The sequence below is a fragment of the Acomys minous genome, assembly GCF_964271855.1.
Source record: "Acomys minous genome assembly, chromosome: 16".
Classification (NCBI taxonomy): domain Eukaryota; kingdom Metazoa; phylum Chordata; class Mammalia; order Rodentia; family Muridae; genus Acomys; species Acomys minous.
The window spans coordinates 83,951,866-83,974,918 of record NC_140498.1 but is presented as its reverse complement, the minus strand read 5'-3'; the positions used below and the strand labels follow the sequence as shown (position 1 = coordinate 83,974,918).

Genomic DNA, 23,053 nt, shown 5'->3' with positions numbered 1-23,053 from the left:
CAGCTGCGGGACTGGGAACAGAAGGGCAACATCTGCCCGAGGCCGGTGCCCATGTAAAGGACACAGTGTGAACGCTTTGCACACCATGTGGTGAGGGCAGGTAGGCTGAGGAGGTGACCAAGGGCTTACCACATGACGCTCTACTGCCGGCCGCAGCTACAGCTCCCCGCCCTCCCACTTAGCAGAGGGTGAACTGAGGCCTAGAGATGCTGTTGAGTCACTCGCCTGAGGCCATACAGTGGAATGCATAGCCTATGAGCCACATAGTCCCATAGGCTGGCCCAAGTAGCAGGGGTGAGTCCAGCCAGCTCTCAGCCAGTGCCACCCCCCCCCCCCAGAAACATCCCATGGCTCAAAAGGTTCCCCTGATGGGGAGACCCAGCCCAAGAGGTGCTCACCTGGGAGATGGCACCCAGCTGCCTCTCAAGTACACCGGGATGCTTGGCAGAGGAGATGAGGGGTGGGGGGTTAGAGATGGGGGGGCGTGGCAGGACGGGACGGGCACTATCGTGGAGGCCCAGAGGCAGTGGGTGACCTGTGAGGAAACAGTAAGTGTATATTGGGGGCTCCTCTACACACGCCTTTGTTTCAGTGACCTGAGCCCTACGAGAACCCCAAGTCCTGAATCCTCCGTCCACATCTGCACCATCGCCATCCCCCCAATCCACAGGCAAGCTCTAAGCCAGCACTCCCACTTCCACTCCCTCCTAGGATTCTACTCTAGTCTTTTATGGACCAAAGGGGTCTTTCTCAAAGTCAGCAGGCCATCCCCTCCCTATGCTGTGGGCCTGTGATGGCGCCCCAATGCCTTCAGGAGAGTCACCTCTGGCATGGATTTCAGTGGCACGTGACTGGGGTTCCCTGGACCCTCTGGGTAGTAGTAGTCTGCTGTGACAGTTTGATCGGGTGCCTCAGGGTCGCGGTTCTTTCTGCTTCTGGCCCTTTGCACATGCTGATCCTAGCGGGCATGCCCTCCCCTGCTCTCCAAGCTCCCTTGGGTCAGCTCTACGTGGGCCAGCCCCTGGGCACACTGCTATCTGTTGGTCCCTGGCTCGGTTACTTTTAATGGTGGTGAGGACCATGAAGAATAGAGAACCTAAGTGGCTCTCCAAAAAAAAAAAAAAAAGAAAGAAAGAAAACCAGTCTCATGGCATCTGTCAACCAAGGCTGCCACCCTCCAGCTAATGCACATAGTCTTAGTCACTGGTGGGAAACATCTCCCATGCTAGGCCTCCCCCTTGCCAGTTCAAGTACCTCTCAGGCTCCCTAAGGCTATAGAGCAGCGTGGTAGCTTTTCCATGACTCAGAAGGTCCCAGCTTCCCAGTACTGGGCAGGCCACACCTCTAGCCAGGGCTCTTCACCACATAGTCATGAGCCAGCACAAAGCGCTGGTTGCCCACTGACTACACAGACCTAATCCGTACGGTGCCAACTCACCAGGAGGGGTGTAGGAGAAGGCAGAGGGGTCCGGGGCGTGTGGGGAAGTCTTGATCACTTCCCGTGGAGGGATGGGGAAGGGTAGGCCTGAGGTCCAGCGTGGGGGCTCCGTTGATAGCTTCGGGCCCTCAGTTGGGAAGGCCGGAAAGAACGAGGGTTTGTCTGCGGAGAGAGGGATAGGTGGGCAGTCACGGAGCGCTCTGCCATCCCCGTACCCTGCAGCCCCATTGGCCAGCTGTGACAGGACCCTGACAACAGAGGCATTGGGACATGGCAGCGAAGGTGACACTTGCTTGGTTTGGTATAGGAGCACCTCACGGCAGAGCCCACAGGTACAGGCACGACAGAGGGTATGTGTCAGAGGGGTAATCTTGGGTTCATGGTTCCCCGCAGAATGCCACCAGCTAGGTGTACAGGACCAAGAATGGTAGGTCAGGCTTGCTGACCAATGTGACTCTGTGGCTAGAGCAGCCACTTCGGGTGAGTGCTGGGGCAGAGGCACTCTGTGTCCCACCATATGCCAGACGCTGGACTGAGCTCTAGCCAGGTCTTGATGAGCCTATATGGGTGCATGCACAGTGACCAGACCCGTTTGATGAGGTCTCTCCTGTCACTTGCCAAATGTGGCCACTGTCTGGATTGGAGCCCGTGTGGCCACGAACAGCAGCCAAAGGTGGTCCTCTCTCAGATGTCACAGCCTGAAGTTTATTCCTTCACCCTCCTGATGGGAACACTGAGGTCCCAGCTGCTAAGAACAGGGGAGATCTAGGATGGCAGGCAGCTGGCTGCAGCGCACGGCCTGTACTCATGGCTGTGCCACATGGCCCAAATACCCTGTGGTATAGGACCTGCACTCACTGAGGCTCCATGGGCTCTCACCTTAGCTGCAATCTAGTCTAAGCTGCAAGCATTGGCTGGATACATTCTGCGGGGGGGGGGGGGGGGGGGGGCGCGTCGGGTCACAACCCACCCAGAAATTGTGAAAGATAGTGGCCTCGGCCTTGGAACAGGAACTGACTGGGAGGTGTCTTCTGAGCTATGTCCACATAGCCCTGGGTTGCCCTAAAGGCAAAGTTGTGGCAGGAGCAGAGGCCCCAGTGCTACAGTGTACACCTCTCCCTTAGGGACCACCAAATTCCCTTTGAACCCATGCCCTGGAGAGGTGGTGGCCCATAGACGTTCACGTTCTCAAGCTACAGGGCTTGCTTTGAACCAGGAAGTTCAAACACCTGGTGCCCTGTGTGCACCTTGGCTGGCCCCATCCAGCTTGGCTCTGGAGAGCAGAGGGACAGAGAGGAAGTCTCAGGCTGGAAGGAAACGGGGTCAGACTCAGCCAATGCAGGCAGGTGGCAGAGAGCCAGCACGGACAACCTGTTCCTCCAGCCGGGCCCGGGGATCCCGAGGGACCTGCCTGGCCTGGAGGCTCCCTGTTGGAGCCAGGACAGAGAAGACTGGCTTCCTACACGCTGGGTTCATATGTCCCCTGGGGAGCAGAGCTGTGGCCAGACCACATGAGAGACAGAGACTGCCGCCAGGTGCAATGTTCCCCGGGGAGGAGTCTAGGAAACAACGCAGCGCAGGCCACATGGATGGGCCCGGAACTAGGCTTAGGGACCTCGGACTGCTGGCTCTTTTCCCAGGGACCAGGGCCTAGGGCCCAACTCAGGAGGACCTGGCTGGCCCTGGGTGGCTCCAGCTCTGCTCTGCTACAGCTGTCTGGCGTGAGCCGGACTTGCGCCTCTCCCCTCCTCTTACTGCCACCCCAGTCATCTTACTGTCATCTGGAGTCGGGCTGGCTTCTCAGAGCACACTGTGTTCTACACCACACCTGGCCTCTTAAAACCCACCCCTCGCTGTAGTGTGATCCAGTCCCAGCTCCAGCCCCTGCCCTGGTTCCCCAGGGGTCATCACTACGTCCGCTGGCTCGGCCTCAGGAACACACTCCAGCCTCCCCTTCCTCCCACTTCCAAGGCCACCTGTCAAGTCCAGGCTACCCTAGGGCTGCTGGGAGGAACGCCTCAGCCCGCCTCCCACCCCTTGCCCTACTCCCTTCTGCTCTTTCTCAACAAGAATCAGACACTGGTTTTTCCCAAGACCCTAATCAGATGACATGTCCCTCCCCCAGCACACTGTCACTCAAAGCTGTTCTCCACCGCAGCCACACAGTGTAGTCCCCATTTGTTTGACCTCCTCTCCCACACTCAGGCCCCATCAGCTCCCACCCCCCCCACTCAGCTTTGCCAGATCCCTGCTGGACACACAGCCCACAGACGGCCTTACACCCGCCCTGACCCACTTGTTTCTCATGCCTGCCGCCGCCGCCACCCCATTGGGGCCCTGGCAGATGCTGCCCACTACCTGCATGGAAGGCTCTGCACTGTGTGAAGACGATGAAGGGTTGGGAACAGCCAGCAGGCCATGTTTTAGCGTGGGAGAAGCCTAGCCAGTCTGGCTCAAGTCCGCCCAGGTCTTGTCCCAGGACAGAGATCTGACCTGTCCCCTCAGGGAGTCCCAAGGTCACATGCAACCTGATTCACACCAAAGGCGAGGCTAGGCATACATGTTTGCATGCACGTATGTACATACGCGTGCGTGCGTATGTGTACACACACACACACACAGACACACACAGACACACACACACACACACAGACACACACACACAGACACACACACACAGACACACACACACACACACACAGATACACACACACACACACACACACACAGACACAGACACACACACACACAGACACAGACACACACACACACACACACATACACACAGACACACACACACACAGACACACAGAGTCAACAGCACTAGATTGCCTCTGGTTTCTCAAAAGCCCCAGCCTAAACTCCTTCTACAGCTTTGTGGGGCCTGCCGTACCTATGTGCCCTCCCAGTTCAGCCTGCACTGTCAAGGTTTACTCTCACCATCCCACTGTGCCCAATACTCACCCTCTTTCTCGGCAGGAGGCACCGGGCTCCGGCTCTTGCCACGTGGACTTCCTCCCGACTGCTGAGACACGTCACCCTCTGGCTGTAGGTGCTGCGTAGGTGGAGGCACAGGGGGAGCTGGCTTTGGGGGTACTGTGTCCTCCCGGGGGGGTTCATGGACCTTGGTGACCTGCTGGGAGGCATTGGGGTGGGCATGAACATCCTGGCCCCACATCAGAGGTTGACAAGTTGGGGAGTGGCCATATGTGGCCAGCACAAAAGCCAGGTACAGAAAGACAGCCATGTCCCACCTACAGCCCCCACGTAGAGACAGAGAGAGTCTTAACATCAGACATAGGGGGTCACCATCACCAAAGCAGCCACCCAGAGCCAGGTAGATGCTGGGACCTGCTGTTGTTCCTTCCACCCGGCACACCTCACATTACTAGGAATCAGGAGTAAGAATGTCCCTGTGGACTGTGAGGAGGCAGAAGTAAGGCCGGACACAGATATCCAACACCTAAGCCTCACACACAGGTTAGTCTAAGCCTAAATCTCAAAAGGTAAACAGTCCAAGAGTCAATAGCCGGAAAAGTGTCTTTGAAAAATGAGGAGCTCCCAAAGGCCCCAAAGACAGACCTCACAGGACCCAGACATTAGCTGGCTGAGGTGTCATTGTGTCTGGGGGGGGGGGGGGGGCTTGCTGGCCACTGCTGCCGGGTCTGGGCCACGGGGGACCCTCTGGAGAGCGATGGCTCAGACCAACCTTCCTGATCTCCCAACCCCCTCCCAGCCTTCCTACCCTATCGCCAGTCCCGTGTCCGCATCTCCATCTCTGGGAGCCACTGGCCTGGAGAAGGGGCCTCCCTCCGCAGGGGAAGCTCCCACCCGCAATGCAGAGCACACAGGAAGCCAAGGTCACTGGGGGGCTGCCTGGACGCAGGGTTCACTCACAATGGGGGGGATGGCGGCCGCTCGCTGCTTCAGCTGCTTCAGGTCCAGTGGCTTCTGGGGCGAGGTACTGGCCCGGGGATCGCCGGCTGGGGTAAGGAGGCTGGGCCTTGGTGACAGCAGCCTGGGGAGGGACAAGTGTCAGGTCAGGCTGGAACATCAGCCACAGGCACTTAGAGGGCCTTCCTGGGAAAGGGGGCTGGGGCTGTCCTGCCTCCATGGCTCCCCCCTTCAAGCCTTGGGTGGTGGGGACCCCCGCTAAGGAGGCCCTTAACCAAGACCCAGTGCCCCTGCGGACACACTCTTCTGGGTAAGCAGCCCTCCTCTGGCCCACTCAAGCCAGGGCTCCAAGATGGCCTCAGGGCAAAGACGACAGCTGAAAAGCGCTCCTGAGCGCCTAGGCAGAGCAGGCCCTCAGGGAGTGGCCGGAAGGCCATGAACTCAACCGGATCAGGGTGGAGGGACAAGAGAGATTCCTTGGAGATTATTCTCTTCTCAAACTCAGAGCCGGATGACACTACTAACTCAAGCCTGTGTGTACTGGGCCCAAGTATGGCTCTGGGCTCAGTCCTGTCCTGGGAGGGGGAGTGGAGTGGGAGTGGGAGGGACAAGTTTGATGACCTCCATGATGGGGGCTGGGCTATGCGCTACAGCCCTAGAATGTGAAAGGAAGACAAGTCTGGGGAAGGAGGGTCCATGAAAGCACCAGGGGCTCTGTGCTCCCGGGTTTTGAGACCATCTTTCGTTCAAGCCCCCATGAAGACATGTAAGCCACAACTTCAGCCTTTGGGATGAGAACTGATGACAGCTGGGACATGCTTAGAGCCACAGGAGACAGAGGAGCAGAGCACACGCCTCCGTCAGCAGTCGGAAGGGCACAGACTCTGCTGTGACAGGAGCAACGCATGCGACAGGCCCTGCGGGTAGCAGCCTGCTGCCCGCATCTGCCACAAGCTCAGCCAAGCTCGGAGAGCAGGCAGACAGGATGACGCCTGCTGAAGTTGCCTGAGGCACTTGGGGGGGGGGGGGACAGGAAGAACAGGTCACCCTGATTCCCTCTCAGCCCTCCTGTCCCACCTGGCCACACCCACAGCAGGAACTCCTTTGCTGCAGTCCTCAACAGATTTCACTTGGTCCCTGCTCCATCTGGCCACCACCCCCATCTTGGCCTTTACCAGCCCAGATATTCCTCTTTCATGTGTCCCCAGCCTTTTCTGCCTTTCCTCCTCCCCTCCCTGCCCTTTTCTTTTTTCTTTTTCTTTTTTTTTTTTTGAGACAGGATCTCTCTGTGTAGCCCTGGTTGTCCTGGAACTAGCTTTGTAGACCAGGCTGGTCTTGAACTCAAGAGATCCACTTGCCTCTGCCTCCCGAGTGCTGGGATTAAAGGCATGCGCCACCATGCCTGGCTGCCCCTAGCCATTTTTAACGGCCAGCTTTGGTAAACTTAAATTGGAATAAAATACTACACAGGCTTAGGAAAACTCCTCAAAAAGTCATGCCTAGGCTGGGTGTGGTGGTATGACACCTGTCATCCCAGGCTGGCCTTGAGCTTCTAGAATCTTCCTGTCCAGACCTGCCAGCACAGTGAGACCCACTTGGGTAGGCGACGTGTTACCCACTATGGATGCTACGAAGCATCAAGAACAGTACAAGACTTCCCCCACTAACCCCACGCTGAGCGGAACTGTACTCAGGAGGAGCAAAGACGCACACCATAGAAACCCACTCACGAGTGCTCCTGGCAGTGCCACGCACATACCCACAGGCTGATGCTGAAAGAACGCACAGGGCAAGCGGGCTGCCATCCAAGCCACGGGGCCCTGACTCTCGTCTCAGAATAGAAGCACCCCCCCCCCAAAACAGCATAAGCAAGAGAGGGTCCCTTCACAGGATACTGGAGTATCAGTGGACACCACAGTTGGGATGGGATGAAGTCTCCTCTGGGCTGATGACATGGTCTGTAGGGGCACTGAGAGACCAACATCCAATGGCGCACTGTTGAGCAGAGACTTATAGCTCTCTACAGCCACCAAGAGAAAGGGGGCCACTGCTGCAGCAGTCAGATTTGGGGAGTACCATGTCCCCCTCTACGTAGAAGCTTCAGTGCTGAGACCTGGCCTTTTGTGTATGTGCAAATATATTTCTGCAGAGATTGGAATTGCATTTCCAGAGTATGATAACCCATGCCTGGGAGCTAAGGCCTTCTTGACAGGGACTGTGTGCCTCAGTTTCCCCATCATCTCCAGGCAGGCCTAAAGCTAGAAGGGGTATCTCAGAGCTGTAGAGATGGCTCAGTGGTAAACAGCAGAGACCTACATTTGGTTCCCACACACCCGTAAGGTGGCTCAGCGCCAGAAGATCCGATGCCCTATCCTGGCCTCCTGCCTCAGGCCTCTGTGGTCACTGCATGAACGTGGTACGTGTGCCCTCAGGCAGGTGTACAAACACACCTGTAAATAAACGGGCGGGAGAGACGGCTCAGTGATGCACTGACTGCTTTTCCAGAAGACAGAGGCTGGATTCCCAGAACCCATGTCAGGTGGCTCACAACCACCTGTAACCCGTCCTCTAGGGGATCAGATGGCCTCTGGCCCCCTCAGGCACCAGCATTCACGTGCACATACTCACACACAGGCACGTAATTAAAAATGATCAATAAATAAAGCTTTGATGATCTCTGGCCTTCGCAGGGACCCAAAACAAAAACCGCACTGGTTACTCCACTCGCGGCCACAGACCTATGAGACCCCTGACTTTAAGAGCAGAGGGCCACAGGGCCTTTGCGGTGGCCCTTCCCTTCCCTGTGCTCCGAGGGCTTCCCCTCCACACTTCACACTAAGAGCAACGGCCGTCCTCAAGCGTTACCTCTTTCCAGCCGCACATACCATCCACATGTCTCATGAACTACAAGCCTTTCTTCTCGCCAGCACCAGAGCACCGGGGGAACCAGGACCCTGCTGGTCCTACGGCTAAGAATCTCCAGGGGCCTGCCCAGCACACGCTGCACCGCGTCCTGCGTACCTGGCCCCCGGGCTGTGGTTATGTCCCTACTCGGGAAGTGAGGTGGGGCTGCAATCCAAGCCTCCTCCTAGCAAACTCCAGGCTGAGCTGGCCCGGCCACAGGCAAGAGCAAGCAGTAGAGTTTCTCAGAGTGGCCTGAACGGGATCACCCAGAGTTTGCAGGCAGCAGCTGGGGGGCTGGCCCGCTAATGCATTTCACCTGCCGTCCGCCATGGTGTGGCTGGTGGAGGACCGGTGGTAAGCCTCCAACCAGGAAGTCTAACTGCTCACTGAGAACTTAGGTGGGCCCCAGGGCAGAGGACTGTTGGTCCCACAGGGCCTGACTGGCCAGGTGTCCTGAGTCCCAGCCTAGGAGCTTGACAGAGAGCAGCAAGCATCAGGGATGGAGGTCGCTACGGCTGGTGCTACAGGAGAAAGGATCTGGCACTGAGAAGGCCGGCCTGGCGAAAGCCTAGACAAGTCTGGGGATTGGGCTGGTATTCAGGGTGACACCCCTGTACCTGGCTCTGCGGCCTATGAACCTACCACCCTGACTCCAGAGGAGCCACACTGGTGCCACCTGTGGCTTTGTGGCAATCTCTCGTCTCAGTAGAGACCCTGGTGGCCTCAAAGCTGCCACGGGCCCTATGTCCCCTGATGTGCCTGTCAAGGAAAGACCAGGGCCCTCAGGCACCCACTGGCCAGCTTCTGCGTATCCAGGCTATCTGTTGACCACCTGCTCCATGTGGGCCCTACCAGTGGAGTCCTCAGGGAACCCAGAAGGGCCACGAAGCATCCATTTCAAATCCACCAGCTCTGAGGGGGAAGGGGAGTGGGGGGGGGGGGGGAGCAGGAGGGCCCTGTGTGGGCCGGTCTGAAGGTCACCGTCTCCTCCCTTGCTCTGCAGGAATGTTTTAGAGACTTGGGGGGGGAGGGGGGAGGAAGAGAAAACAGACTTGCTGTTTGCAATCAAAATAAACAGCACACTGCCTCACCACAAAACAACTCCCCCAGCTGCCTGGAGGTGGGTGGGGCTGTCCAGATGTGATGGGGAAAGGTTTCCAGGCTCGCCCTTGAGTGCCCAGATGGTGTCACCTAAAGCTTGGTGTGCCCCTAGGGCGGGGAGGGTGCTAATCAGAATGCTCTCCACAGACCCGCTATCACCTCAGAGATAAAGCGGGGGTGACATCATCTCAAACATTGGCCCATAGGTGGCATCTTCACTGCCATCTCTGGAGCAGTCTGGCTCACTGGGAGCCCCCTCAGCCATGGGCCTGGCGCTTGTGGGCAGCAGTCCTTCTGTTTTATCACCCTGGGAACACATGCAACAGCCTGGCCCACTTTGTACAAACTGCTCTCACCACAGAAGGGAAGAGTTGGGTCCCCGGGTCCCAGATCTAACTCTGGGCCCCTGTGTGTGAGACCTTGTCAGGAAGCTATGCTCACATCATCACAGGGAGACTGGCATCCTTCAAGGAAGCTGGAATTTGGACAGAGAGGCACAGGAGAACCTAGTGACTACACAGGCTGTGTCTGTAAGCCAAGGACCACAGGCAACCATGAGCGGTGGAAGGCGCTGGATGGGTACTTTCAAAGTTGTAGCATGGGTGTGACTCCGTGACGCCTGGATTTGGACCTTCCACCTCCACTACTCTGCTACTTCAAGCCACCTGGTCTGGATCATAGCTGGAGGGCAGCAGCGCATGCGCACGCGCGCACGCACACCGTTAGCTCAGTCTCCCCCTGCAGCCTTCTATGGCTGCCTCCCTTCCAGATCTCAGCTCCACGTTGCCCAAGTCAATCTTCCTTCCACTGTCTTCAAGAATGACCTCCCTGGTGGTGGTCTGAATAAGAATCGTCCCCATGGGCTCATGTATCTGAATGCTTAAGTCACCAAGGGGTGACACTATTTGGAAGGATTAGGAGGTGTGGCCTTGTTGGAGGAAGCTTGTCACTGGGGGCAGGCTTTGAGGTTTCAAAAGCTCAGGCCAGGCTTAGTGTCAGCACACAGACCTCTCCCCCCTTTTCCCCTCCCTCTCCCCTGGCCCCACCTGTAGATGAGGATACAGTAATTCTCAACTACTTATCCAGCATCATATCTGGCGCCCTGCTCCCCACCACGATGGTAGGGACTAAACCTCTGAAGCTGCAAGCAAGACCCCAATTAATCGTTTTCTTTCCTAAGAGCTGCCTTGGCCGTGGCATCTCGTCACAGCAATAGAACAGTGACTAAGACACCCCTATTTCTGGTCTCAGTCTCATGTTGACCCCCCACAAATCAGCCACAGGCTCCAAGGTGGACAGGGCCACCTGTGTTAATCTTGGCAGGCGGAGGGTGTTTGTAAAGTACACAAGAAGCAAAGCTGGCAGCAAGGGCCACCTGGTGCCTCTCACCTGCCCTTGTCACCTCCCTCAGGCTCGTCCACCTCGTCGGCACTGCAGGTGGCACTGGAGTCGCTGTCCTGAGTGGCACCCGAGCTGGAGCCCTTGGTTGCTGCGGCTGCCTTGCTTCCATTTCCAGCCTCCTCCACCTTGAGCGGAGCCTCGGACACAGCCTCAGCGGCCTGGGCGCCCTTGGCCTCGTCTTCAGGCTCCTCCTCGGCGGCCTCCTCCTCCTGCTCGCTCTTTACACTCCTGGGTGGCTCCTCGGGGGCCTCGGGCTCCTCTGTCTTTCCCACGTCGATCATCAGTTCCTCCACCTCAGGCTTGGGCTCCTTGGCGTCCTCTGTCTGGGGAACGGCAGCAGCCTGGCCTTCCTGCTCATCCTTGGCAACAGCAGCCGGGGGTGCGGCAGGGGATGGGGGAGCCACCGGGGAGGGTGGGCCGCTGGCATCGGGGGCTGGGCAAGGCTCAGTGGGGGCTGTTGCGGGTTCTTCTGGCGGAGGAACAGGTGGCTGGGTGGCAGCAGGCAATGCTTCAGGGCCAGCGGGCTTAGGCCCGTTTTGCCCAGCATCCTTGGTGGCCTCCGAGCGTGGGGATGGGACACTCTCAGTATCAGAGCTGTTGTTGACGGCAGCTGTGTTCAGGGTGAGAGGAAAGAGGAGGGTGAGCTGCCACCTGGGATGTGACAGCACTCTCAAGGAATACTGGACCAGCCTCTAGGCCCCTACACATCCGGGTGAGCCCTGTCCCTCACAGGCCCCTAGAGACCCTTGCCGGGTTGCTGCTGTCCTTGACCAGCTTGCAACTTTGGCTCCTCCCTCATGCTGTCCGCAGACTAGCCAACCCAAACCCCAGGGCTCCTCATGTGGCCAGTGCCTCTACAGGGCCAGTCCAAGCACAGCCTCAAGACAGGCCTTTATTTGAGGTCTGCAGATAATATCTGAGCTCCACTCCGCTCTACGCCCAACTTTTGGTGCTCCCCTGGGAGACTCAGTTTCCTGTCCACAGAATGGGAACCAAACCTCCACAGAGGCCAAGCTGGAGAGCAAGTGTACAGGCCCGGGGACCATGAGCGTGTTACATGATACAATTACATAGGAGCATCCTGTGAAGGAGAGTAGGCCCACTGAACCTGTTCCAGAAGTTCTCCAGGCTGTGTGTGTGTGTGTGTGTGTGTGTGTGTGTGTGTGTGTGTGTGTGTGTGTGTGTGTGTGTGTGTGTGTGTGTACGTACACACACGCACATGCAAAACGGAGAGACTTGAGACACCTGGAAACAAGGCAGAGGCCATAGAACAGGGAAAAGGTCCCAAAGCAAACCTACGAGAAAAGACATGCAGGGCATGCTGTCACAACAGCAAGGGAGCATGCTGCGAGGACAGACTCCACGGAGAGCCACATTCTTACCTGGGCCACTGCACTCCCCAGCTCTGGGAACCTCATTCCCTGAAGCCTGCAGGGCTGGAAGGAATTTAGAGCAGAGTTAGAACTGAGGACTTGCTGAGGTGGTACAGCGAGTCCTGTGGAAAGGGAAGGGTGTGGCTGGCAGAGGGCAGGGGACCCACGGCAGCTTCCACGGGCCCTGGCCACCCACAGGTGCAGCGACCTGCAGGAGACCCCCACAGGCCAAGGCCAAGGTATGTCCGAGGTCAACAGAGCCCTGGTTGAGTGCCAGGGATACAAACCAATGAGGCCCCTCATCCCATGTGCACCCCAGCCTTGTCAATCAGTCCCCAGTCTCTCCGCTTCTCACTTCCCTTGCTTGAAGCCCAGAGCAGGATGCGTCTCCCAGAAATGATACCAGTCACCCCACCCCAGCACAGAGCTGACCGTGGGCACACAGGGCATGTGACCCTTGGGGAGCTCAGTGCTAGGTGAAGAAACTGAGACACACAGAGAAATAATCAAGTTGCCTGGGCCACAAAGTAGGGTTTGGCCTCTGGGCTTCCTCCTCGCAGCCCCACAACATGACACAAGAGGCTGGAGCCACGGAACGCCTGTGGACAAGGAGACAAGCTCCCATCTTAGATGCTGGTGCCTACTAGTTGCTGTCAGTCTTGTCCACACCAGCATCCCTCAGAGCCCTGAGGGGCAGTGACAACCGTGGCTGGGCCCCACCCTAAGCACTAGGCTTAGGCTGGGAAGGAATGGCTAGAGGCCCAGAGACACCCCACCAGGTACCCAGGGTGAGCACCAGGCATGTTCACAGAGCCCGCTACATAGCAGGCACTTTACAGACCCACATCACCAGGCCCCTTCCCCTGACGGCCACAAAGCATAGAGCTATGGCTGAGCTGCCAAATCAAGTCTTAGGGGCCTGGAGTGACTTCTCCATGCCTCAGTCTTCTCCATGAGCTTGGTGCTGCCACCTCCTCAGGCTGTAGTGGCAGAAACAAGGCTATATGGCTGCCATTGAGTGTTACTACACAAGGAAGTCCTAGGTCAAGTGGTCCCTGCCTGGACCTTAGTCTCTGCAGCGCAGTGCTCTCGGCTCTGAAAGACTAGCTGGGTTCTTTCATGCTGTTGCCCCAGGAGGTGAGAGAGGCCTCATCTAGCCTGGCCCTGGCCCTGGCCCTTCCCTGCTCCCAAGCAGACGTGTGACACTCCACCAGTTTCTGGGGCTCATAGTCACTTCTCACTCTCGTGGGCAAGCTTGGTCTCCACGACTTCCCTTCTATTCTATGCCCACCTTGCTCATGGGGATGGCTGGGAAGACATTCAACAAAGGGGTAAGGTCTTTGATACCAACAGCCTAGGTAGGGCCCAGCCTAGGATGCTGGGAGGACTCATGGCCTGGCCTCCTGGGGTCACACCAGGCCCTACAGAGAAGTATATCAACTACGGGGAGGCCTGAGGCAGAAGCCTCCAGGCTAAGCACAGCTCCTAGGGGATACCTAGGAAGAGAGAGACACAGAAGAGAGAGAGAGAGGGAGAGAGAGAGAGGGAGAGAGAGAGAGAATGTGTGTGTGTGTGGCCACTCCCTTTCCCTCTCCCTCCCTTCCGAGGTCAGTGACCTCACCTTCCGCCTCCTCGGCCAGCTCCTCCTCATTGGCACTTGCACCGGATGCCTCCATCTCCTCATCCTCAGCGGCAGGTGGGAAGGCTGTCTCCTCACTCGCCGCCGCTGGGGTCTTCTTCTTCTTCCTCCGTGCATTCCTCTCCTTCTCCTGGGACAGGACAGGAGTGGTCAAGGCTGAGGATGCAGCATGCCTGAGGCCCCGTCACAGCCTGCGAGGGCAGTGAGCCTGGCTGCATGGCTGAGCGGGCAACCTTCCCACTCGGCCCCGTTACGGTGGCCACACAGGCCAGCGCTATTTTTACCGTAGAGGTTCCACAGCGCCAGGTGTCCCAGTGGGACCCTGGGAACTGGCTGGACCAGGCCAGCATGGGGAAGGCCATAGTGTCACAATGCACACTGGTGGGACCGTGGATACAGACTCGGCAAGTACAACATAGATAGCCACTGCCCTCCAAAGCCAGCAACACACATCCTCAAGTCTGGGCTTGGGACTGGCCAAGGGCTACCAGGGGATCATGCAAAGATAGAGCGAGCTTAGGGCCAAGCCAGCTAGACAGGTGGTCAGGATTCTTTAGGACAGTGACACTAGAGTCTGGGTCTGGGTACAGAAGGAGCATCCAGGCAAGGCTCTGTGAGAGAGAGGCCTACGTGCAAAGGCTCTGGGGTGTGGACGGCCATGCTGCAGCCTGTCTTCCCCCAGCCCGCCTCTACTCCTTGCACTCAGGGCCCCGTCTTCAAGGGAGGTTGTTCAAAGTCCCCTCCAGACTGGACTTCTGTGTCCCTCCACTGAGCCGGGTAGAAGCTCAGCGCAGCTGAAGGCTGTCAGAGTCCATACAAGTCTGGAGCCGACTAGGAGCCCCACCTTGGCCGCTATTCTGGATCTAGCATGGTGTGAACATGGTTTAGTATGAGAGGAAGGGTGTGGTCTGAGATGCCCAGTGGCCACCTGGGGTCTCACGGACGCCCCTGGTACTGGTCTGGCACTATTCAAAGAGAGTGTAAGCAGAGCCTCCATGGACGCAGCCACTGAGGCTCGGGCCAGGCGGGAAGAGAAGCCTGGTGGGTAGAGGCATGATGCAACTGAGGATCTTCTTTGGCAAAAGACTGAAGATGACAACGGGGGTGGGTGGGGACACAGGTCAGAAGAGGACACCAAGGTCAGTAGATGGTGAGAGACGGTAGTTCTGTTACACCTGGCTGATGACACTCTGTCCTGGAAACATACCATGGCCATGCTCCGAGGCCATGGCCTGCTGTCTCCACTGTCACACAGTGGCTCTAAGCTACAGACGCGCCATCCCAAGTCCCAGACACCAGGATCCCGGGACACGGGAACAAACAGGGAAATGCAGGCTTGATCTAACTATACACAGACCTCATGGGACATTTGCCTTGCCACCCACGCCCACACAGGGCCTGGTCTTGGCACCTCCCAAGAGGCCCAGGCTCCAGTCTGCGGGTACGAGGATATTGTGGCATGTGGCTGGGGATCCCCTTCCTTTGTCTATCTTTAGCAACAGGAACTAGGCAACAGGCTGCAGGGACACTCACAGGAAACAGGAGCCCATCAGCCTGGCAGAGCCATGGGCAGGCGATACAGCACACCCTATGTTTCTAGAGCCCATGGGAAACCCAGCCACAGCCCTGGCACCATAGGGATGGTAGGAACGTGAAAGCACTATTTTGGAGACACAAACACCAATTACAGTTGACATTTGCTAAGCACCTACTGCATACTGGGGATCTGCAAGGCACCAAGTCGTATGTATGCACAGCTACCCTGCCAATCGGGGAACGTCACCCCTGAACCCAAGACTCCAGGCGTTCCCTAACACTTACATCAGCCCCAGATCACCAGTCCTGCTATTCTACACGGTCTAAGTCTGCTTTTCCAGGCCCCACGCCAGCCCCAGGGACTTTGCACAGGCTGCTCCCTGCCTGAACACCCTTCCCCCAGATAGCGAACACTCACTTCCTCAAGCCTTGGCTCCAGCGTCATCCCCCAGAGGCCCTCTCCGATTTCCCCTGGGGGGGAATTAACCAATGCCCTCCAACCCTCACTCTCTCTGTATCCCTGTCTCGGCACCTTTAGGCCACATGCTGGAAGTTAAACGTGTGTTACGGCATCTCCTGACCAGACTTATTCCTCATCAACTGGGACCTTTGCCTACTCTGACTGCTTCCCTCCCACACCTGGAGAAGAGCCACGGACTCCGTAGCCATGTCATTACACAAACGAGCCGGAGAGGCAATGACACTGACTCAGAGAGACAAAGCTCAGAGTCAAGGAGGCCCTGCCTGTTAGAGTTCAAGTACATCCCTGCCTGGAGCCTCTCCCAGAAGCCTCAGAGAGAAGACAGCAGGAGGAAGCCAGGCCAGCAGGGCCAGGGCCCAGATGACACACTGTGCAACCTGGAGGCCGAGCCCTGAGGGCCAGAACACAGACAGAAGGGCAGCCTTCAGCCGCGTGGAGGAGGAGGGAGACCTCAAAAAGGACACGGCTGCCAAATGTTACATAACCTGCGACACACGGGCTCCACCCGAGCTCCCGTTTCCTGATGAGTCTCCAGCCGCCATGTGTAGGCCAGGCCCAGGGTAAGCAGGAGGGGACACCCACTGACCTCCTGCCTCCCCTGCTCCCTGGGTGGCCAAGGGTGGCATGCCTCCCTGCTCTCAGATGGGGCTGGGCCAGCAAAGGCCACCGCTTCAGGACTCACTGGACAGAAGTGACCGTCTTGTTCTGTGATTTTCTTTTTGAGACACAGTCCTGTAGCCCGGGCTGGCCCCGAACTCCTGATCTTCCTACCTCAACCCTCCTGAGTGCCACATGTGCCACCATGTCCAGCTTGACCCACCTTCTTTACAGGAGCAGTCTGATGTTGAGGAGGCAAGAAGCAGACGGCTCAGGCCGAGAGCTCTACAGAGGCCGGCTCATACCCTCCCACCACGGGGTGCTTGGCCTGTGCTTCAAGGGTATTTGCCTCTGCTTACTGCTCTTAAGGGAGGGAGGGAGGAAGGAAGTGTGTGTGTGTGTGTGTGTGTGTGTGTGTGTGTGTGTGTGTTGTGTTGTGTGTGTGTAGATAACCCACCTCTGCTACAGGCTGCCCTCCTGGCAAGTCACCTGAATGACAACGTCGGGAACACAGATCCTGTTCCTGAGCAGCCTGGCTCCATCGCACTCAGGCCAGAGTCACCTTCTCAGATCAGCAGCCCATCATGATGCCCACACCCCGCTATGGAATTAGCCAGCTCCTGAGGAAACTCCAGCCATGCCTCTGCCCACCAGACACTGGATCTGGGCTTTCCACAGTGGAAGGCACCAGCTCCTTACATTCCTGAAGCTGATGCTTCCCCATCTGTATCTTAGTACATGGGTGGAAACTGAGGCCCAGAGGCCAAGTTGTGTGCCCTGAGCACGAGCCACATCAGATCCAGGGGACAAACCCGCTGGGCCAGAGTGAGTGACTCCGTGCATGCTTGTCTCCAGCTCTCACCTGGGACAGACATACCATACCTAGAAGCCTTCCGCCATCAGCATCCCCATGGCTTTAGCTGGTGGGGAGCTGGCGAGTTTCAGTACTGACACTTGACTTGAGAAGAAGCCCCACCCCTACCTCCACCTGAGACCTTGGAGGCGGCTGTTGTCCTTCCCATTTCACAGGCAGCAAAAAAGTGAGGCACAGAGAAGACAAGACACTTGTCCAAAGCCACACAGCCTATAAGCAGCAAAGCCTAGATTCACTCACTCACACAGCCCTTGGTGGTAATGGCTCTGTGTGTGTGTATCTATGACGTAAGGACAGGGAGATATCACAAACAGCAAGCAGGCAGGAAACCCCACAAAGTCCCCCCATTCACAGGCACCTCATTTCTGACTCACAGGACCACCTGCCATCCTGTCCCCTGTGCCGTCCCCCTCTCCCCTTGCCCCCAGCGCCCGCCTTCTAGATGAAGAAACAGGTCAGCAGGGAGAAACTACTTCTCAGGTCACATGGGTGGCCCACCCAACAGCTGGGACCCAGCCCACTGGGTCCTCAGGTCCTCCTGGGGATAATTGCAAGCAGAGGGAGGCGTCCCCTGGAAACATGAAGACCTGGGCAGGCATATGCTCAGAGGGACACAAGCTGGAAGCAATAGCTGGGGGATGAGGGTGGCAGCTGCAGCCCCAGTAGGCTTGAGGAGGGTGCCCCTGGATTCTGCCTAGGGTTTGAGAAGAATTCTAAAGGAATGATACTATCTCTGGCCTGCCCTGCTGTGTGATCGGCTCTGGGCCTTGGCAGGCTACAGGGAAGAGTGATGTATCTTCAGTTGTGCAGAAATCCACAAGACTGTACACCCAGGGAAGGGTGGGCGCAAAGCTCCCTCCCAAGCCTCAGACCACAGCAGGAGGTTGGGAGCAGGTGGTGGAGTTACTCAGCTGTTGAGTGCAGGCGCCCACTTAGGTGGCTAAAGAGCCACCCCAGGCCTCGGTTTCCCCAGTTCTAAAATGGTGATGACCACAGTGTGTCTAAGATGAGAGAGAGAAAGATAGTGGGGAAGGCGGACTGGTGGCTTCCCAAGGCCCTCCTGGCCACGGCGTAAAAGAGATCCTCATGAATACACCTCACAGCTTTCAGTGTGGGATGTGTCTGGTCCCCAAGACCTCCCATGGCCTCGTGATTCTTGGGACCCCTCCTTTTCTTTCACTGTAGCCCTGATACCTGAAAGGGGCAGCCAGGCAGAAGCCAAGCAGCTCACTCAGGGCCCTTCGGCCTCTGGATCGCCAATCCAGAGTGTGTTGAAGATGACAGTGGATTCCTGGCTGAGTCAGGCCTCAGCCCACCCGCACCGCCCCATGTGGGTGCCAGGCCGCCAGGGGCTACACGAGGGCGGCTGTGGGAGGCCTGGCTGGCTGTCCCAGGGGTTCTGGCCCAGACTCACCATCTTTAGCTTGTGCTGCTGAAGGATCTCATCTAGGTTCTGTCTCTTCTTGTAGTTGAAGTAGAAGTTCTTGCACTGGGACACGGTCTTGGAGCCCACCATGCGGGCGATGGCCGACCAGTTCCTCCCATGCTCCAGGAGGCCTGCAGGTGGAGGGCAGGTGAGGGCTCAGGCCAGTCCGAGACCGAGGGGCACAGCCGGTGACAGGGCACGGCCCCGAAGTGAGGCCACAATTAAGATTCTAGGGAGCAGAACACAGGCCTCCCCCTCTCCCTCCTCCCCTCCCCAGTTTGGGCGGGAGCTGCTGTGACCTAGCCCTGACACCGCACAGCTGCAGTGAGGCCTCAGGAGAGCAAGCCTGTTTTCCGGTCTCACCACAGGTGAAGGGGGAAAAAGCTGTGGAGGAGTAGAGGTCGGGAGTAGGGCTAAGCTGGGGAAGGGGGCAGGGTGAGCTCACACCAGACTCGGGGGGGGGGGGGGGAGGGGGTAGGGGGGGCACCTGGCCTGGATGGGCTCAGCAGCTATGGGTGGATCCGTCTCAAAGTCACAGCTTGAGACCACATGGTGGGAGAAACTCCAGATCTGCAGCTCCCACTCCAAGCCCACCAAAGCCACAGGCCTCGCTATTCACAAGCTCTGAGTCCCCCGGCCTGGAGTGGCGCAACACAGTTCAACTCTGAGGCCACAAGCCCTGGGCTACAAGGCTGTGGACCCTCTATTCACACCTCACCCCACTTTGCCAACCTTCAATGGACCCCAGCATCCCAGAAGGCAAAGCTGGCCACTTTCCTATGGCAGTGGCAGAACCAGGCCCTGGGGTGGGGGTTAGGAGGCTGGATAGTGCCAGAACGGAGCTTCAAAGGCACTGGTAATAACGCTAAGAGATTTCCCATCACTGAACTTCAAGTCATTTTCCTCTACGTACGTCAAAGCTGTAACTGCAATTGCTGGAGAGGGACGGAGAGGGATGGGGAAGGGAGGGCCCCCCACCCCCTACCCACGCCCTCCCTCCCTCATTCAAACACCAGTTGGTGGCTTCCTACAAACAAAGGAAACAACAGAACCCCAACATGAGAGCAAGTGACCCCCTAGGTCTACACAGCTTTGAATCTGAGTCTGTCTTGCCCCGCCCCCACAGCCTGGTCAAGACTCAGATGGTGACAGTTTCCCACCCACCTCACCCAGCTCTGAAGTGGGTCTGAAGCCCCAGTTTTCCACCGTAGCAGCCTCAGGGGCCCCATGGTTGGGGAGGCTGCTGGACAGTCAGGCCACCTGCTGGCCTGCAGTGACCACAAGAGCCACGTGGCTCCGTAGCTGCTTCTCAGGGATCCTCAAGGACAGGAGGCAGGGAAGGCCAGGGCTCAGGATCAAGTTAACTCAGCCCCTGACCTTTCCCTCCACCCGCGCCAGCAGCAGCTGCCACTTCCAGAACCTGGCGGCCGGGGCTGCGGTTATTTATATTTCCCGAGCGCGGGCCAAGAGGGCCCAGCAAACACGTCAGGCCGAGGGATCGCAGGCCTCCGGAACCCCAAGGCAGGTCTCCATTTGGAACTGTTGGGGGTGGGGTGACGGAGAAGCTCGGGCGGGGGGTGGGGGGGTGGCCTGATCCTGGGGAGCAGACATTTCCAAATTCAGTTAAGTCAACAAGGAGTAGGGCAGCTGGGTCCCTTAACTACCTCAGCCTATAGAAGTGAGGAACTGACAGGGTGGGGGATGACGCTCAGCTGTTCCCGAACACATGTGGTCACTGAAGAAGAGCACTGGGCAGAGCTGTCGGGGAGCCCTTCCCAGAGTGTGCCACACAGCCCTGGGAAGACACCGGCTTCCTAGGCTCTTGTTCTAAGAACCGCACTTTGGGGCTCTGGGCACGGGAGCATTTTGTGTCCCATGGTGTGGAGACAGCTGCCCTATCCACCCCAGGGAGCCCCTCTGAGAATACCCCAGCCAAGCCTGGAGCCCAGAGAATGCAGCCTCCTTCCAGGAGGTCTTGGCTGCACCTTAGAAAGGCAAAAAAGGGCACTAGGGAAAGGGGGGGGGGGGCATGGCCATGGGTCCAAAGCCCCAAGTCTCCCTCACCGTCACACTTGCAGCCCAAAGTCCCAACCCCACCTTCCAGTCCCATCCCCAGCTGGGGGCCACTCACATCCTCTCATTTGCGTCTCCCCCTCGGCCAAGTTTTCCGGAAACATCCGGCTGGAAGGATGCTCCAGGGAGTGGAGCAGTGATCAGGAGGCTGTGGCCGCGAGGCTCCTTAGGGCTCTGGCTGGTATCCTCTGACTCTAAGCTCTGTTCACATCCCCAGGAGCAGAGGGCAAGAGCAGGCGGGAGCTGCTCGCCACCCCACAGACCCAGGACTCCTCCAGCGGCAGCCACCAGCTGCCTCAGGGAGCAGAGCGGTGCCCTTCCCGCTTGGGAGGGGGGGGCGAAGGCGACGACAGCGGGAAGTTGTCAGTTCTGTGTGCCGGGTTCCTCTGTGCCAGGCGTCACCAGTGCGCACGCGGCGTCCAGGCACCAGTGTTCTCAGGGAGGACACTTGGGGAGGGTGCTGGCTGCGAGCCCCCAGACCCACCAAGCCACATGAAATCCAACAGCCTTGGGCAGGGCAGGACAGGACCGGGCAGCTGTGTCCCTACGCAGCTGGGCTGTGGGACCCACGGGCTCCGCTCAAGCTCTTCTTGCTGCCTGACCCAGCGAGCCGCGTCAGGACTGAATGTGACCTCCAGACGCAGCGGGCGGGGGCGGGCGGGGGCCGGGCACAGGCCCAGGTTTGGCTGGGCGGGCCAACTGGCACAGGCTCCCTCCCTCTCTCCCTATCCGTGGCAGCGTCAGCAGCGGTAAGAACATACTGAGGGATCCAGAAAAACAGAGCTCCCACCCCCGGCAGGCAGGGAGCAAGCAGTCTCTTCCGCCTGCCCGCCCGCCAGCCCTCCCCACCAGCCAGCCGGTTCCACCTGCGGTCGCACCCCCCCTCCCTTCCTCACAGGCCCCCAACGCCTGGACCAGCCAGCCTCCCAGTGGTCTGTGGGTGGCCAGGGCTGGTTAGCTTTCTATGGAGTGAGGGATGGGGGAAAGCCTAGGGGCTCCCAGAGGGCTGACCTAGGGGTCTGGTGACCCTGGCTACCTTACACCCTGTCTTCTCTGATAGCAACCTGCTGCAAGGTCCCAATGGCTCCCGGGAGGCCAAGACAACCAAGCTGCCTGCTAGAGCAGCATCCGGTCAGGCTGACTTCCAGGACCAACTCTTCCTCCGGCCCTTGCCCTTCCACTTTGTTCTAGAAGCCCAGAAGACAGGGACAGACAGGTTTGGAACTTCCCTGTATCGCGGGGCCAGCTGGTGGAGAGATCCCAATACTGCTGAGAACCCAGGTCTTTCCCACAGAATCCCACTGTGCTCCACTGGGGGCGGGGGGCAGAGGGGGCCACAGCATTCCAAAGGGGGCCTATGCGAGCACACTCCCTGTGAAAATGTCAGGGTGTTCCTGGAAGGAAAACCAAAAACCCAGAGGCTGAAGAGCCCCAGAGAACAGACAGCTCTACTGCTCCGAAGCCTGAGAAGGCCCCAGGATATTTGCATCTGCCCAAGAAGCATTCTGGGCCCTGCCTCTGGTCCTGGGGGACATGGGGACTGGGGAGTGGCATTCTCATCTCCACAGCATCTACGCCCTGAGACCAGCACCTCTGTTGCACCCATCCACAACTGCTGTCCTTCCACACAAGGTGCTCAAAAAAGAACAAAGCTCTAGACACCCAAGTCTCTGAAGCTGGGAGCCAGAAAGGTCCCATGAGTGTCTGTCCCTGGTGAGGTTAATCCTGGGGACCCCTGAGTTGGCTGAAGCACTCCCAACACTGGGAGCATTTGCCCCGCGTGCTCAGTGCAACTGTTTGGCCAGCCTGCCTTGCGGTCTTGGGTTCCCCCACCCCGCTAATTTCTAAGGAAGGAATTTCAGAGGCAGCTACTTAGGAAGTGAAATTGGCCAAGACAGGAAGTCAAGGCAGGGGGCCTGAGTCAGGGCTAAAGAAGCCCAGTCGCCACAGAGAGGAGGAGGAAATGGTGGCCAAGGTGACCCTTTCTCCATGTGCTACCTGGGATCCACCAAGTCTCCAGTGGCTCAGGGGCCCAACTCCATCCACAGGGGCCTGTGCTCAGCAAGTGTACAGACCTCTGGCCTGGGATAACACACTGGAGGGCTTGCTCTCCCACAGACTGTGGCTTCCAGCTCCTCCCAGGAATAAGCTTAAGAGGGTACCCCCATGCCAACCTCACCCTCACAGAAGTTTTCTCAGACTCCCTTGAAAAACAAAACCTTCCCAGAGCAAGAAGTGCATCCTCCTTCCTGAAAAAATATTGAGTCTGTGCTGGACTCAAGGGATGTGTGGTCACTGAGCACCAGCAGCCCAGAG

The 23,053-nt window shown here is 58.1% G+C and overlaps 1 protein-coding gene across 20 annotated transcripts in view; it reads right to left on the bottom strand.

Moving 5' to 3' along the window:
- NCOR2 (nuclear receptor corepressor 2) overlaps positions 1 to 23,053 on the bottom strand; it is a 164,550-nt gene that overhangs the window by 21,786 nt on the left and 119,711 nt on the right. For 17 of the 20 annotated variants that reach the window (XM_084762969.1, XM_084762956.1, XM_084762975.1 and 14 more), the window contains exons 18-25: positions 18,653 to 18,795; positions 13,733 to 13,880; positions 12,121 to 12,174; positions 10,727 to 11,348; positions 5,336 to 5,456; positions 4,403 to 4,574; positions 1,439 to 1,600; positions 399 to 535 (exon numbers count right to left, since the gene is read on the bottom strand). In XM_084762969.1, the coding sequence (XP_084619095.1) occupies positions 399 to 535; positions 1,439 to 1,600; positions 4,403 to 4,574; positions 5,336 to 5,456; positions 10,727 to 11,348; positions 12,121 to 12,174; positions 13,733 to 13,880; positions 18,653 to 18,795 (1,559 nt within the window). The remainder of the gene's footprint in view (positions 1 to 398; positions 536 to 1,438; positions 1,601 to 4,402; positions 4,575 to 5,335; positions 5,457 to 10,726; positions 11,349 to 12,120; positions 12,175 to 13,732; positions 13,881 to 18,652; positions 18,796 to 23,053) is intronic. The other 3 variants (XM_084762968.1, XM_084762966.1, XM_084762963.1) reach the window with 1 other exon arrangement.